The sequence below is a fragment of the Euphorbia lathyris genome, chromosome 1 (assembly GCF_963576675.1).
Source record: "Euphorbia lathyris chromosome 1, ddEupLath1.1, whole genome shotgun sequence".
Classification (NCBI taxonomy): Eukaryota; Viridiplantae; Streptophyta; class Magnoliopsida; order Malpighiales; family Euphorbiaceae; genus Euphorbia; species Euphorbia lathyris.
In genome coordinates, this window is record NC_088910.1 from 123,601,165 (window position 1) to 123,617,996 (window position 16,832).

At 32.5% G+C, this 16,832-nt stretch overlaps 1 protein-coding gene across 1 annotated transcript; it reads right to left on the reverse strand.

Moving 5' to 3' along the window:
• Nucleotides 1-12,482: 12,482 nt before the first annotated feature.
• On the reverse strand, nucleotides 12,483-16,832 carry LOC136210873 (serine/threonine-protein phosphatase PP1). Its single transcript, XM_066002300.1, has 4 exons — nucleotides 16,255-16,832; nucleotides 14,055-14,614; nucleotides 13,352-13,564; nucleotides 12,483-12,817 (listed from the first exon to the last, which is right to left on the reverse strand). Exons 1-4 carry the CDS (start codon nucleotides 16,430-16,432, stop codon nucleotides 12,806-12,808), a joined length of 963 nt encoding a protein of 320 aa, XP_065858372.1. The 5' UTR covers nucleotides 16,433-16,832; the 3' UTR covers nucleotides 12,483-12,805.

The window sequence follows — 16,832 nt, forward strand, 5'->3', positions numbered from 1 at the left end:
TGCTGTTACGGTTTACTATTTGTTGTTAGAAAAAAAATTATTTTTCTAAAAAAGTAAATAGAAATAAAAAAAATAAACAAACACCCCTAAATAGTTAAACTTATCATATAAAAGTTATTGAAAAAAATAGATGAATAAATATAAAACATACGATTATGTAACATGTTATCAAAAAATTTAAATAAGCATCAATTTAACTGCGAACATATAAAATAATAATTTTATTTTCAATGATTATAAAATAGTATCAATTTAATTTTAAATAACGGAATTTGAAAAGTTTCTGAATTCTTTGATATTATTTTACGGATATTAAAACTAAAATATTATTATTTTATACATTAAACCTTTCTTCAAAAAATACATTAAACCTAAAATTTAATTAAAAAAAAAAAAAAAAAAAATTCCTTATATCACGCAAAACTTGCAAGGGAAGGAGTTGTTATATAAATGGACAAAAAAGAAGGGGTATCTTTTCAATTGTCTCGAAAAGAACAAAAATTGACAGCTCAATTTTGAATTTGGAGAGAGCTATGTTGCCGCCAGTTTTGGGTTGCATATCTTTTCTATTTTCGAATCTTTTCCATTTTCTTGTTAAGACACATTTTCTACCCCCTAAATTAAAACTTCAAAATCCAGGTTTATAGTTTTTGGAATAAATAATTTATTACTTTACATCTTTTACGTATCATATTATTTAATCTTCCTATTTTAAAAAAATAAATGATGAGTTCTATATTTTTTTGTTAATATTAATCGTTTATTCTTTCTATTTATTTATTTTTATATTTTTAACTGGTATATTTAGCGTAAATAGATAGATAGAAAATGACAGAGTAATATGACCATTTTATATAGTACTGTGGTTATCTGAAAACTAAGATATTTTCAGTTAAAAATCTAAAATAAATAGACAAAATGACCAAATGATTAATATTGATAAAACATAAGGACCTTATAATGTGTTTTTGAAAATAAGGGGGCTAAATAATGTGTTGCGTAAAAAGGTTGAGCCTAATAAATTATTTACATAGTTTTTTGGAAGTATCAATTTAGACTCCACATACAAAATAACATTAATATATGGTTAACGTTTAAAAAATGGTACCAATTTAGATCTCGATAACGGGACGTGATACGTCATTCATATTACGTCGTTAAGTTCTGATTTCTCTCTCCACATACATTGACAAAACTTAACGGAGTAATGTGAATGACGTACCACCTTCCGTTATCGAGGTCTAAATTGGTATCATTTTTTAAACGTTAAGCCTATATTAGTGTTATTTTGTATGTGGAACCTAACTTTTCCAAAAATCATATGCCTATTTTGGTACCTTATCACTTCAAAAAAAAATTAATGAGATTTTTGAATTAAGCAAAAATCATCAATTGAGTCTTCATTTTATCCTAAAATCAGATGCGGTGACTATTTGAAATGGACTGTAATAATCTATGTGTTGGCTCAAAATAAATATAGGGAAGAAAGTCTGAAACTATTCAATTAAATCATTTTCAATAAGGACTCAATTGGTGATTTTTAGTTGTGATGGATGGAGACTCGTTCATGATTTTCGCTTAGTACAGCCTTATTAATGATTTAATAGTTTAAAGTTCTAATTATCTTTTTAGTACAAAGATGATAGGGTAAATTCCAAAAAAAAACCCTGTGGTTTCACTTATTGACAAAAAAGGATCTGTGCTTTTTCTTTTGTCAAAATGGGGATTGTGTTTAAGACCGTTAACCAAAACGCGAAAAAACAGCTAACCCCGTCAACTGAGCTGACGTAGCAGAGGGTATTTTTGTCCAGTTTTTTTTTCTTTCATATAAAATGTCTCCCTTTCCATCAAAATAATCGATCACCAATTCAATTTAGGGTTTTCCCCCAATTTTTTCATAGATTGAGAAACCCTAGAAGTTAAATCCTAAATTGGGGAAAAACCCTAAATTGAATTGGTGATCGATTATTGATGGAAAGGGATGCCTTTTATATGAAAGAAAAAAAACTGGACAAAAAACCCTCTGTCACGTCAGCTCAGTTGACGGGGTTAGCTGTTTTTTCGTGTGTTAGTTAACGGTCTTAAACACAATCCCCATTTTGATAAAAGAAAAAACACAGATCTTTTTTTGTCAATAAGTGAAACCACAGGGTTTTTTTTTTTAATTTACCCAAGATGATAATATTGTTGAAGTTTATTCTAAATCAATCATTTTTTTCCTTCCTATCTAACTTTATTATTTCGGTAGATAATTCATAGCATCTCACGTCGTTATTTTAATTAGAAAATTCTATGGATTGTGTTAGAATTAGGGATTGGATTAGATAAGTTTAATAATCAGACTAACTTAAAACACAATATTTATATGGTTCGGTCAATTTGTCTACGTCAGAAAGAGGAGAAACTTTATTAGTGGAGCAACTAAGAACAAATACAAGAGAATTTATAAAATCTCAAATACAATAATTTTCCTATAAAATTCTATACCTGAATGGTTTTCCAAAATGCTCTACATTGCTCTCCTCATTAACTCTCAATAATCTCTTTGGAAGATTTTTTTCTTAATCTCTCTTTACGGCATGTTTGGCATGGCCTAATATATAAATAACCCTCTGAATTTGTCTAAATGTTGCAACTGCCCTCTATAATTTTCAATTGGAACAACTTGCCCCTTAAACTTGTCCAATTGTAAAACATAACCTCAAATTAGGAATTTGTCTACCCCGCACTTGAAGCAATCGTAAAGTTGCAACACTCGTGGAGTGTGATAATCAGATCTTTGACGTTATACGAATTCGGAAAAACGTAAAAACGATTGCTTCAAGTACAGGGTAGAAAAATTCCTAGTTTGGGGTTATGTTTTACAATTGAACAAGTTTAAGGGGTAAGTTGTTACAATTGAAAGTTGTAAGGAGCAGTTGCAATATTTGAACAAATTCAGGGGTTATTTGTGTATTAGACCAAACAGTATTTAGTAAATAGAAAATTGTTTTTCTTAAAAGCTCCTTTCAAAAAAACTACCATCTATAACTTTTTGGAAAATAGCTTTTCCAATTTATCTAAAAAAAAAAAATTGATATATATATATATATATACACGAGCCCGTTAACGGGCGCCCTGGGACACTAGATAAAAAAAATAATTGTCATTAAGTGCTACCTTGAAAGAATAAATAAAATGATGTCATTATTGATCATTAATCTTTTTTTTGACTAATTGATCATTAATCATTTTTTTTACTAATTAATCATTGATCTTTTTTAACTAATTGATCATTAATTACTCCATTTTATTCCCACCATAACATCTCATTCCCTCTATTTTCTATTTCCACAATTTCATCTTCCCTTAGAAATTTTATAATTTTGATTGAAAAAATAAATGAAGTGATTATTAATTCATGAGAAAAAAGATAATAAATTATAAAAGAATAAATAAACTTGAGTTTCTCATCATCCCATTTCATTTTCGGTCAAGAAAAAAATCTCATTCCCTCCATAATATTTCCCACTATTTCACATTCATTTTGAGATTTTTTTCTTTCAATATGGTAGGAATAGAAAATAGAGGGAATGAGATGTTATGGTGAGAATAAAATGGAGTAATTAATTATCAATTAGTAAAAAAAAAAGATTAATGATTAATAATGACATCCTTTTATTTATTTTTTCAATGTAATAATTAATGACAATTATTTTTCAATTTAACTTTTGCCATATATATATATATTATTTTTTGTTTCTTTACTTTTTAGTTTTTTTTATCATGCAATTACCTCACATTTATTATTTTTTCTCATGGGTATTTTTTCTAACAGCATCTCACAACAATTTTCACTAGAACAAATGCTTTTGGCCAAAGCAATGCTAAACTAACCCTACATCTTTCATATCTCTCTTGTGATGATATGTACATAATTTCAACTAATTTGTCATAGCATTAATTAGGTGGTGACTACCATTAATTGCTTTTGTTTTTATTTCCATTATTTATTATTGTTATTTGAAATGAATTGTTACAACGGTACAGAACATTTGACATATTTCACATTTTTGGTGTACAACTATCAATTTTACACACAAAACTGCATAACCTTTTGATGACCTCCCATTAAAATATACAATCTGTAATTGTGATCGGTCAATGCGAAGTCAACACGACACGTCATCAATTTGACCTCTCTAAAAGTTAAAATTTGATCCATCTAATATGAAAATTATTTTTATGTCTGATAACAACCCAAATTATTCTTTCTATAGCGAGGAATAAGGGAAAAATAATAGAAATAATGACAAATCATTATTCCTTCTAAAAGAGGTATTTATGAATGATTAATATTGAATTAATGATAATTAATGTAAGGGTGAATATGCAATAATGAAGAAAAATGAAGGAATCTCTAACATTATACCACGCCACGTGGACCATGATGAGACATGTCATAATAAGATACGCCTGATGAGAGCGAGTAATAGGGATCCATCATTATTCTCAAGGAGAGCGTACATATGCCTTGGCGGTTCTAAGCATACCAAAAGACGTCTTTATAACCATCTATGAATGAGAATAAATACAATTAAATGGCAATTAATGACCATTAAGGGGAATAAAGACTTGACTGTTCGAATACCTCCTACTCTAAGGCATTCGATGATGAATGTTGGGATTAATGGAGAATTGATGACAATTAATAGCAATTAAAGATGAGTAATGACATGACTGTTCATCTACATATCCATTTGATAACATCCAAATATTATACATGGGGAAAAAGCATAATTAAACAAGGGATGAGGGAGCCGCCATGAGCAAAGATACATACTAAGAGGGATTAGGTATCAAAAGATCTGTCATCCATACTCTTATGGATAAGCATCCGTCGACGAATCTCTAGGGCAGATACAAAGATGCCAAAAGGACAAAGTGGCACTAACATCCGCAATTATGAGAACTGTTACACAACAGTTAATAACCATCAAGAAGTCATTTATTAAACACGACTTTTCACATGCTTCCCCATTAATGTTGAAGGTTAAAGAAGCCTATATAAATACTCCATCTTTCTGGGATCAAATTACTGATTCCCTGCTTTGTGCTTACAGTTTATTCTCAGAAATATTACTGACTTTGGCATCAGAGTGTTCCCGACCGATCGCAACAGTACCTCACAGGAAAGTGCTCTGATCAATGATTTTTTCACAAGTTATCAATGTCATTTATCACATCCATCATTTTATCTCTCCTCCATATCCCCTTCATTTATTATTCTCTTTAACTCTCCCTTTCGCTCTCTAAAACCATTTACAGCCTCACTTCTCCCATTATCTTTCCCTTTCTTTTTCTAACTCCAAGACTTGAAACTTACTATGGATGAAAAGAACTCTGAGATTGAGAAGTTGAAGCTTAAATTACGAAAACAAGAATCTACTATTTTTTAAAGGAGGGATCGGATAAATAAATTGTCTATTGATGTGGAACAAGTTCCAAACTTGGAGGTTGATATTGTTGATGTGAAAAAACAAATTCAACAATTATTCAACAACTTTCAAGTACTATAATTAACCGTACTAATAATACTCCCTCCATTTCAAAATAATTGTCACTTTTGATCAAATTTTTCTATTTCATATTATTTGTCAGGTTTAGTTTCCAATGCAACTTTTTCCTATTTTACCCCTATTAATGAGCTTAATATTAATTAAACTTTTTGCTATTTTAAGTTTTCAATGTATGGAGAGAGGTTCAATTTAATGAGAGACACAAAAAATGATAATTATTAATGAAGAGAGATAGAGGGTATTCTAGTCCATGTTGCATAAATTTAATGCAAATCAATCATTTCCTTAATATATGTGCTTTGGTCAAATGTGACAATTATTTTGAAATAGAGGGAGTATAAGAGTAAGGAACCACAAATCAAATTGTTAGCAATTAAGCCACTATTAATTAAAACAACTATGAATAAGTCTTATGGTATGCAGCAAATAGGAACAATATTGTTTCCTTTACCTTTACAAGGTCACATAAATCCCATGATTCAAATCACAAATATATTATATCCAAAAGGCTTTTCTATTGTTATAATTCATACTAATTTCAACTCCCTTGATTCTTCCAATTATCATCATTTTACTTTCCACTCCATTCCCAATGGATTATTAGAGAGTGAAGCATCAACTGAAGACATGATCACACTTCTTTTAATCCTCAACATTAAATGTGTTGAGTCTTTAAGGAATTGCTTGGCTAAGTTGCTATCATAGGAATGTTGATCTTGGAGTTAGAGAGAGAAAGGGGAGAGAAGTGGGGTGACAACTGGTTTTAGAGAGATAAAGGAAGTGCTAGAGAGAAGAATAAATGAATGAGAGATGAAGGAGAGAAAAATGGTATGTGATAAAGGGTATAACAGTAATTTCATATTAGGTGGGTCAATTTTTAGCTTTTAGAGATGTCAAATTGCTGATGTAGCACATTGAATTCACATTTACCGTCATAATTACTAATTGTACACTTTAGTGGGAGTTTATCAAAAGGTTGTACAATTTGTGTGCAAAATTGTAAGTTGTACACCAAAGTTTGAAGAGAGGTAAAATGTTGTACACCACGTATGTAATTTACTCGAGTTTACACTAAGGCCCGACTCAGCTCATGTCAATCTTTCCAGAACAAGTCAATCTCGAAACATTAGGCGGACCCAACAAATACTTTTCTTACTGACATTGAAACTACACATACCATTTTATTAAAAAAATTCTCACATGGCATGCTTGATAAATAATGTTTAGAGTTTAGGAGTTAGTTGATTACCTTTTTGTTTAGCATATTTGACTAGTTGTAAACATATTTGGTAAAACTTAAGTGACCGCTAACAATTGGTAATTACTTGATTGTTTAAAATGATAAATAAATGCAGTGGTCTTTTATAGCTATTATTTTCTCCTTTAATAATCCATACACATAAAACAAATGTTTATTCTTATAATAAAAACAAATGTTTTATTAAAACAATGAAAAATATTCTTAGGTCTTTGTTAACACATGAAAATTACATGAAAAAATAAGAAATATATGTCTATTCATACAAGTAAAATAAATGTTTAGAAGCATGTAAGTGTCGTCTACTCTCATCAAATTAATAGCAATGCCATTACGTGCTAGTGATTAGGGATAAAACTAGAAAAAAAATAAAAATTAAAGAATTAAATAACAATAAAAAATGACAAACAAATCCATTTTATAAAATAATTCTAGTTTCGATCAGTCACTTATCATATAAAGAAACTCCCCCTCTCCTTAGATTCATCTCATTTTGGTTTTAAGATTTCACGAACTCTTCTTCTCAAGTTAAAGATTTACTAAGCCTCAAACTCCCTTATTTTGATGATCTACTTTGAGATGGAATAAGGAAGTTTGCCTTCCTTCTTCCTCATCCCACTGATTTGGTGTTTTTTCTTTGCTTGTTAAATTTACTTTAGTTGGAGTTCATATATTCTACTCGATCTATTTATCCATTTGAACTACATATGTTCTTAATAATCCTTTCACTTATATCTTTTTCGGATTTACCAAGAGCGAAAATTATTGATCTTGTTTGTAGATCATTACATCTATGTGGTTGCAGAAAAAAAGACTATGATCTGAATATCCAAAAGTGCCTAAATGATGAAGATTATAGGGTCAAATACATGAATATCATAATTAAGTATAAAATTACAACTAAGTCATATCACCCAACTTAATTCTTAATATGTCATTATTCTCTATATATTATGATTTTACACCATAATTTAAAAGTTATATACTCCAATTCATAAATCATAAACCCTAGAAAATATATTTTAGACTTCTAATTTATAAATTTCAATCCTTGAAGTATATTAAAAGTACTGATTTTACTAGTTTGACATAATCTCAAATTATGATTTGACATAATTGTATATAGTTTCTCAAAGATGAATTTCTGTGTAATTTTCCCAAGATTATATTGTTGAAACACAATTTCCAAGAGTTTTTTTATTCTGACAAAAATAAATTAATTAAGAAAATTAGATCCCCAAAAATATTCATATTAAAGAAAATAAATTAAATTTGATTTAAGCTAACTATGTTTATTTAATGTCTTAATACATAAGCTTTAGGTCAATTATAAATGAAATAGGCCTTACAATAAACAAAAGGCCCAAAGGCTGGTCTTCTGGATCTAAAAGAAGGAAGCCCAACGAAATCAGAAGCCCATAAGCAATAGCAACAGACAGCTGGCGTTGACCTTGTCACAATCACGCTAATTCTCCAAAACTGGCAAAAAGGACAAGCTATAGAAGCCATGTCCCCTCAATCTCTATATGGACACGCTTAAATTGGAAAGTTGGCAGACTGTACGTCTGCTGAGTCAGAAGTGCGACTCAAGACAAAAGAGACCATCTTTCTACAACAGAAAACTTTTCACCAAAAGGACAAAAGTTAGAAATCAAAACTTTCAAAGTGTTTATTGAGCAATATTTGCAATACACAATCACTGTAATAGTTGTGTTCGTCCGAAAGACATTTAGATTTTCATTATGTTCTTTATTATCTCTATTGAGTGACCAATTGACAAAGTCTATCGAAGTAGAAGAATCTGCAACTATAAAAAAGGAGCATTCAGTTGTTAGAAGCAGGTCAGAAAGAGAAAGAAAGCAGCCTTTAAGGTTAGCACATTATGTCACTTTTGCTTGTGTTGCTGTGCAGGAGACTGAAGGAGTTGGCAATCCTTCAACATATTCAAAAGCCATGTCCGATGGTTATTCTAGAAAATGGTTGATAGCCATGCAAAAGGAGGTGGAATCTCTTCACCAAAATAAAACGTGGGAATTGGTGAAACAACCAAAAAATAAGAAGATTATCGATTGTAAATAGGTCTTCAAACGAAAAGATGACATTCCAGGCATTGAGGATGCTTGATACAAGGCACGATTAGTAGCTAAGGGCTATAATCAGGTACAAGGAGTTGATTTTAATGATGTTTTCTCTCATGTTATTAAACATAGTTCTATTCGTGTTAAAACCGCCTTGTTACATGGAGAACTTGAGGAGAACATCTATATGCAACAACCTGAAGGTTTTGAAATCGAAGGCAAAGAAGACTATGTTTGCTTGTTACAAAAATCACTGTATGGGTAAAAGCAGTCTCCTCGACAGTGGTATAAGCGGTTTGATTCCTTTATGATTGGGCATGATTATTTTAGGAGCCAATATGATAGTTGTGTTTATTTCACAAAACTTGTAAATGACTCATTTGTTTATTTGCTACTCTATATTGATGATATGCTTATTGTTGCCAAGGATATATCTGATATCAACAAATTGAAAAGTTGAGTAGTGAATTCGAGATGAAAGATTTAGGAGCTGCCAAAAAAATTCTTGGTATTGAGATCCATAGAAATAGAGCTGCAGGAACACTTTGTTTAACTTAGGGAAGTTTTTTTGATAAAGTGTTTGAGCGATTTTGAATGAAAAATGCTAAACATGTAAGTACTCCACTTATTGATGATTTCAGACTTTCTGTTAATCTGTCCATAATCTGAAATGGATATTGAATATATGTCACATGTACCTTACTCTAGTGCGGTTGGTAGTATCATGTAAGCGATGGTTTGTAGTCGTCCACTAATTTCAAATGCAATTAGTGTAGTCAGTAGATATATGTCCAATCCTGGTAAAGTTCACTGGAATGCTGTGAAATGGATTCTGAGATATTTAAGGGGTACTACTAATGCTTGTTTAAAATTTAGAATGAGTGAGAAGATAGTGGCAGGTTATGTTAATTCAGACTATGCAAGTGATATTGACAGAAGAAGATCCATCACAGGTTATGTGTTTACTCTTGGTAACAGTTCTATCAGTTGGAAAGCTACTTTACAGCCTACAATTGCATTCTCCATTACTGAAACAGAATATACGGCTGTAGTTAAAGCTATAAAAGAAGTTATTTGGCTACAAGGCTTGTTTGGTGAGCTCAGTTCAAATTTACAGAAAATTATCATTCACTGTGATAACCATAATTCTATATATTTGATAAAGGACCAGATGTTTCATGAAAGAACGGAACACATTGATGTGAAGTACCATTTTATTCGAGACATTATTTCTGAAGGAAATATCACTGTCAATAAAATTGTACTGCGGATAATCCAACCGTCATGATGATGAAGCACCCTCCAACAACTAAGTTCAAGCATTACTTGAACTTGATCAGTATTAGCAATAAGTGAGCTAGCCCAAAAGGGTATTACTACGAAAGAAGACTTTTGTGAAATTTCAAATCAATGTAGAGATTTGTGTAGATGCTTTGAAATTAAACAGCAAGACCACCTGCCGAAATTGGTCAATGTCAACTTTAGCCCCTTTTATTTTCTTTTATTCTCATGTAATTTTTTACTTTAATTTCTTCCATTCACATCCCAGAATTTTTCTACAAATACCATGCATTGGCAATTTGGCATAGATTTTGATCATCCAAGCAATTGACACTAAATTGCTAATTTGAGTGATATTCTTCAAGGGAGAATTGTGAGATTTTGGGTGTATTGGGGTTAAGTGATAAGCCCAAAATATACCTAAATTAGCATGCATAAATGTATTAATTTCATGTAAAAAATATATTAATTATATTCTTTTGGAAAGATTTCATGCTGGTATTTGTTGTTTGTGTGCAAGGTGTTAATTATTTGAAAAAATCCAAATAGGAGCAAAAATGGAGTAGAAATGAGTGAGAAATCAAGCTTTAATGAAAATCACGTACGAGAATCAGAAATCACGTCAGAGAATTGAAGCACATAAACAAAGGAGGAAAAGAAGAGTCTATGTCACTATCGAGATCCTTAAATCTCGACCGCGACACGCCTAGGAGCAGCCATGATGCGCACTTCCTTCCTTCCCTCTTCCCCTTGTCACGTACGAGATTCTTGAATCTCTACAGGGACAGCAAGCTGTTTAAGCACATTTTCCATGTTTATATCTCCAAACGACGCATCCTTTCATCCGGATAGAGGCAACTCTTCACTAACGGACACGTCTCTTCAGCGTACCTCTTGGAAGGTTATAAATAGAGGAAGAATTCAGAGTTTCAAAGAGTTACACTGATTACTCAAGTCGAGTTTATGCTTCGTAGATCGACAGAGAGGTGCTATTTCGAAGGCTCAACGAGAAAAACCAGGATTGGGGGCGACCCACGGTCTAACAAACCTACGAAGTTGAGTTAAGGATTGAGAACCTGAAACTCATACCTAGTTAAATGTCATTCAAACTTCTTCTTCTCTGTTAAGTAATTCTAACAAGTGTATACATGCAAAAGTATTTATAAAGAGATTTTGGTATTTTCTCATGCAAACTTCATTGAACACTTAAGCAAATTCGGATTTATATTTGGTCATTACGATAGGTCGATTAATCGGATATAAACACCGAATTTGATTAAGGTTTTCAGTCTTAGACCGAGAGGAAAGATTGATTACAGTTCAATTCCTTGAGAAAATTGGTAATTTATTATATATTTTCTAAACAAATCAAAGTTATAAGTTGTGTTTTTGCTTAATATAAATTAAGCTTGAAATAAGCTTTAATCTAAATGTAATTTCTGTAAGATTTAGAAACAATTTAAACATTTAACAATTTTTCTATTAACATCGAAAAAACGAATTTAATCAGAACATTAATTTTTTATAAAAAGTTATCTGTGGAATCGGTATCTTTTATTACTACAAGTAAAACCGTGCACTTGCGGAATTCGCCCAACATTAAGGGATTTTGAATGTTTGTCATTTACTTTATTGTTCTCCTTTTGTTCCCTAACATCATTACTGGAGTTCTAGAATATAAAAGTGAGATGCTTTGCCTCTATCTGTTAAAAAAGCTCTTAACAATGACATCTAGAGAGAGAAACGAAATGGAGAAAACTAATGAAAAGAAAAGAAACATCAAGTCAATGGAGATTGTTTTTTGATCTATTTCTCTCCGTATGTCTCTCTCTTGGACATATTTTTTCTTATGCGAGTTATTGAAGGTGAAGGAAGACAAATTCTGAGTGTGACAAAAGAGACTCAAAAGAATAAGGCAAAAGAAGTTGTGAGTGGAATGGTTTATAACACTTTTTCTCTAGAGGATTGAGGATTGTCCGGTTACCATTACTTATAGTTTAAATACCACGGGGAGATAGAAACCCAAGAAATCACAAACTATCTTTTAAATCGGTCAAAACACATAGTTTATTTTTGTAGATGAAACCAAGTATATTATTGATACTTATAGTGATTAAATTGATTCTTAAATCAACAAACTAAAATTAGCTACGCCTATTTTATGGAATGTTAGAAAAAAAAAATGTTTTCCATGGGACTAACGGGGTACTAGATAAAGAACACAGGCGCAAATTGAGGAAAAAAAAGGGACAAATTGGACGTTTTCAAATTCTGTAAATCAGGTAGGCCAATCGAAGTGGAAAGGGAAACAGAAAAAAAAAAAAAGTTTTCACCTAATTGCAAGCAACAGAGGATGAGAGGTCATTGCCATCCAATTAAAGTTGAGTATAAAGTCAGAAGCTCCATTTTACATAAATAAAAAAAAAAGATAACTACCCAATTGAGTGCCTCAGCTCGTTTGACTTTGTTCACTAACATTATCCCTTCATATTTTCACCTTTTCTGTCAATTAAGGTAAAATACTAATAGCTTCTGTGATCTTGCCAAGCTGCATAAAATCATCCAGCAGTATAGATCAACTCCATTTGATTTGCCACTTCAGATCTTTCTTTAATACTTGTGCAAATAAATCAACCCTTCCCCTGTAACCGAGAAACATGTACGGGTGTCAAAACAGGTCATTGTGTTATAATTGTCTTATGTAATCTATATAATCCACATGATTGATTATATATGTTTGTGTAAATCGTGTTGTCGTGTCAAAACAGGTTACTGTGTTATAATTGTCTTATATAATCAATATATTCCACATGATTGATTATATGTTTGTGTAAATCGTGTAAGAAATTGACAGAATTTTGGTACTGGAATCTATATTGCCGGGTGATTGGAAGATTTCTGTTTCCACTTCGCTGCATTTTGCAGCAAAAGTAGGCATTACGAAACCAATTTCGCCCAAACTATATAATCAAGACAACACAATTTATAACTGAAATAACAAATGAAAATATCTCATGTCTTTAATTTTTGGCTTTCTGTAACTTTTGTCTGATACTTGAGTCGTGCAGAACTTCGAGTGATCACAAATGCAGCATACACCTTATTCAAAGCAGTTATACGACAGAGAAGTTATTCGAAGTCTAGTTATAATATGCTCAGTTAATCAAGATACATACCTTATGAGGTGGAGTTCCAGGTCTCAACGCATTGTTACCAAATCCTAATTTTCCTTTCTTCTCAGAAGCTTTAAGGATTTGGAAGGAACAGGTCAACGTATCATCCACGCTCATCATGGCTCCGGCATTATCAAACTCACCACAATAATTTGGTGCTGAGAATATTGTGACCAGCTGTCGCTTCGCGAAAAACTCATAACCATCTTCAACAACCTATTAATCACTCTCATAAATAGCAAAAAAGAAAGAAAAAAAAACCCCGAAAGACATAGACATTAATTGAGAATCAATATGCTACTTATCACATAGATCTAATGTCAATGAGCACAGACTACAGCACCAGCAAACCAAATAAAATGACAACGTGATTTTCTTAAAGAACAAACGTATGGTCCAGCTAATGGTTAAAAAAAATTCCTTATATTGGCTCAACAGAAAATTAAGGGAGCAATATCATTAAACAAACTAATAGGATATGCTCTATGCATGCAGAGATGCATAGAACATGCACAAACTTAATGACCTTCCACATTGCATACATCGACTTTTCACAAGTAAACACAAATTCAAAAGTCACTGATGTAAACACTGGAAAACAGTCCAATGCTTCTATTAACAAAATTGGATAGATCAACAATCAATATAGTTTGAAAATGCGTACACACATAAACTCTAGTACTGAGATTAATTCAAGTAACATTACCTGGTGGGCTCGACAGATGAGATCAAGATCATGTGTCCGAAGGAATTCAGCAATTTTGTCAGCCCCAAATGTATATGAAACCCCTCGGTCGTTCTCTCCCCAGCCCTGAATATCTTTATCAGGATCAGCCCACAATAGATCACATAAAAGGCCCTGGTCTGGAACATCAACAGGGCGAGCAATATTCCTAATCTGGTCTAGGTTTTTCAAATCAGGAGATAATCCACCATGCATGCAAAGAATCTTTTCATCTATCAGAGCAGCAACAGGAAGACAGTTAAAGCAATCAGTAAATGTCCTCCAGACGCGCACATTAAACCTCCTCTTACACTCGTCAAAAAAACCATATATACGATTGATTGAAGCACATTCATGATTGCCCCTCAGGAGAAAGAAATTCTCCTTGTATTTGATCTTATAAGCAAGGAGGAGGCAGATTGTCTCTATGCTCTGTTTTCCGCGATCAACATAATCTCCCAGGAACAAATAATTTGCTGCCGGTGGGTACCCACCATATTCAAACAAGCGTAGAAGATCTGAGAACTGACCATGAACATCTCCTGCCAAACCATTACAAACAGTGTACATGAGCTCATTAATTAACAAAGAATATTTGACTCATTAAATAACAAAAAGAAGCTAAATTGGCAATGAATCTGAGAGGGCTTGCCCAACAAAGAAGCATACTGACATCTCCAGATAAATTTCCAAAATTATTACCACTAACCAATTATGACTGAACATCTCCAAGTAAAAATAGAATGCTAAATGTATCTATGTATGCACCAAACATTCCGCATTCCAGCAATTAGTTAAAATTAGGTGACCCAAAAACAGACAATCCTATTGAAGAAATAGGGTTGTCTACGCTAAAACGAATATGCACTTCTAACACAATTCAGAACTATATTCATTTGTATGTGGTGGCCCAAGACTTCTTTTAGTTTAAGGGAACAAAAATATAAGCAAGCTGGCCCATAGTCGAAGCATATATTGGGTCGAAACACAGAAAGAAAATGCAAGCATATGACATCACATTTTCTTAAATTGACCGTCCAAAATGATGACGCCATCATTAACAACCAATTAGAAAACGAAAGTTGTCATAGAAAAAAAAAAGGAAAAGGAAAATTTTCCCTTGTGGTTGATGATATAATTAATCAGTCTCGTCATACAAGGGCGCATTTCCCCCGGAAACCCACGTGTCTATGAATAATATCATCTTAACATCTACCTAAAATGGCTATGGCGTGATAACAAGACCAGCTCCACCACCAGATAAATAATGCCTCTTGAATGAGCAAAAAGCCAACTCTTACAATAGGAAATAGAATTTTTGTCTAGACCGATATGGAAACTAGGTGTACCAAAGAAGATAACCATAACACAAGCACTTGCCCTTTACCATTGAAAAATGTATATTAACAAGAATGTGAATTACTTAAAGCCTAATCATATGCCAATAGTTAGGAATCAATACATCCCTTTGTCTGATAATCGATTCTGGAAACAAATGGTTTTCAGATTCATACTTGTAATAGTGAAAGTATGTATCCAGAACTTCGGAAAAAAGTTTCATTATAAAGCTGACTCTAATCATCCAAATCTCTATACACATTCAAAAAGAAAAGAAAAGCCCCTGTAACAATTACAAAAGATATATCTTAATACTTACATTTAGATGACGTGTCAATTGACATAACATGCAAACATAAGCCAAAACAAAATCTTGATAGTTACCAACAAAATTATTTGACGATGATCACACATTTCACATAAGCCGCCCTATGCATGTACTAGTAGTATAACTTCATTATGAAACTCATCAACCAAAGCCAAGACTCTAGCGAGGCCAATACAATCACAAGTCTAAAACAAACTTTTGGCAGGCTTGCCACAGACTAATCATTCCTTCAATCATCCAGTGAACACCCTGCCGTCTCTGTTTCGTAGGGATGGAAATTCCGGAATACAATCGCATGCATAGAAAAGCCCCATCTCTAGCAGCTATCAGATATCAAACAGCGAGAAGTTCAAATTTCCAAAGCTTGAATGGAATCAAAGTGCAGAGACGTATAAAACATTGACAAGATACTCAATAAAACTTCTAAAATAGGGAATAAAAATAATCGCAATCGAACACCTAGAGAACATAGAGTAAACCAAATCGAGTTTCTGAGCATCTAATTACAACTATTACCACAAATCTTTATAGGAGCTTCAAGCTCGAGAAGGTTAGGCTGACTGAGAAAAACCTCCTTGGATGCGGCACAAAGCTGCCGGATTTCCGTCTCTTGTAGGTGCACCTGCTTCGTCGTCCTACCATTCTTCGACTCCACCAGCCGCCGTATAATATCGTCAAGAAGACTCTCGTCCATCAATACAAACTTGAAAAGTCCACGCAAAACCCTAACAAAAACAACACTCTCTCTCTCTTTGTCCTTCCCTCACTAAAACTGATGGCGAAGGAGATCGATACTTTTAGGTAAAGAAAATGGAGCGAAAGGTAATAGCACTAAAAGTAACGGCGGCGGAATGAGTGGGATTCCGACGAGGTCAGTTTAGTCAATATGAGTAGAATTAGTGCGTGGCGGCCATTTTCCGACTCGGTATTGACAGACGGAGTTAAAAGAGGATATTAGAGAGTACAAAATGGGGACCAATATAAAGGAGCCAAACAAACAACCCTTCGAATTTTTATTTCTATTAAAGAAAAACAAAGGAGAAATAAAAATGAAGGCGAAACCCTATCTGAAAATAAGGTCGTGTTTGTTTGGA

Excerpts from the sequence above, each read along its gene's own strand:
- LOC136210873 (XM_066002300.1), bottom strand. The coding sequence starts at position 16,432 with ATGGACGAGAGTCTTCTTGACGATATTATACGGCGGCTGGTGGAGTCG. Across the intron at positions 14,615-16,254 it reads AGCTCCTATAAAGATTTGTG|GAGATGTTCATGGTCAGTTC; the intron begins GTAATAGTTGTA and ends ATGGTTTGGCAG. Across the intron at positions 13,565-14,054 it reads TCATCTGTCGAGCCCACCAG|GTTGTTGAAGATGGTTATGA; the intron begins GTAATGTTACTT and ends AGTGATTAATAG.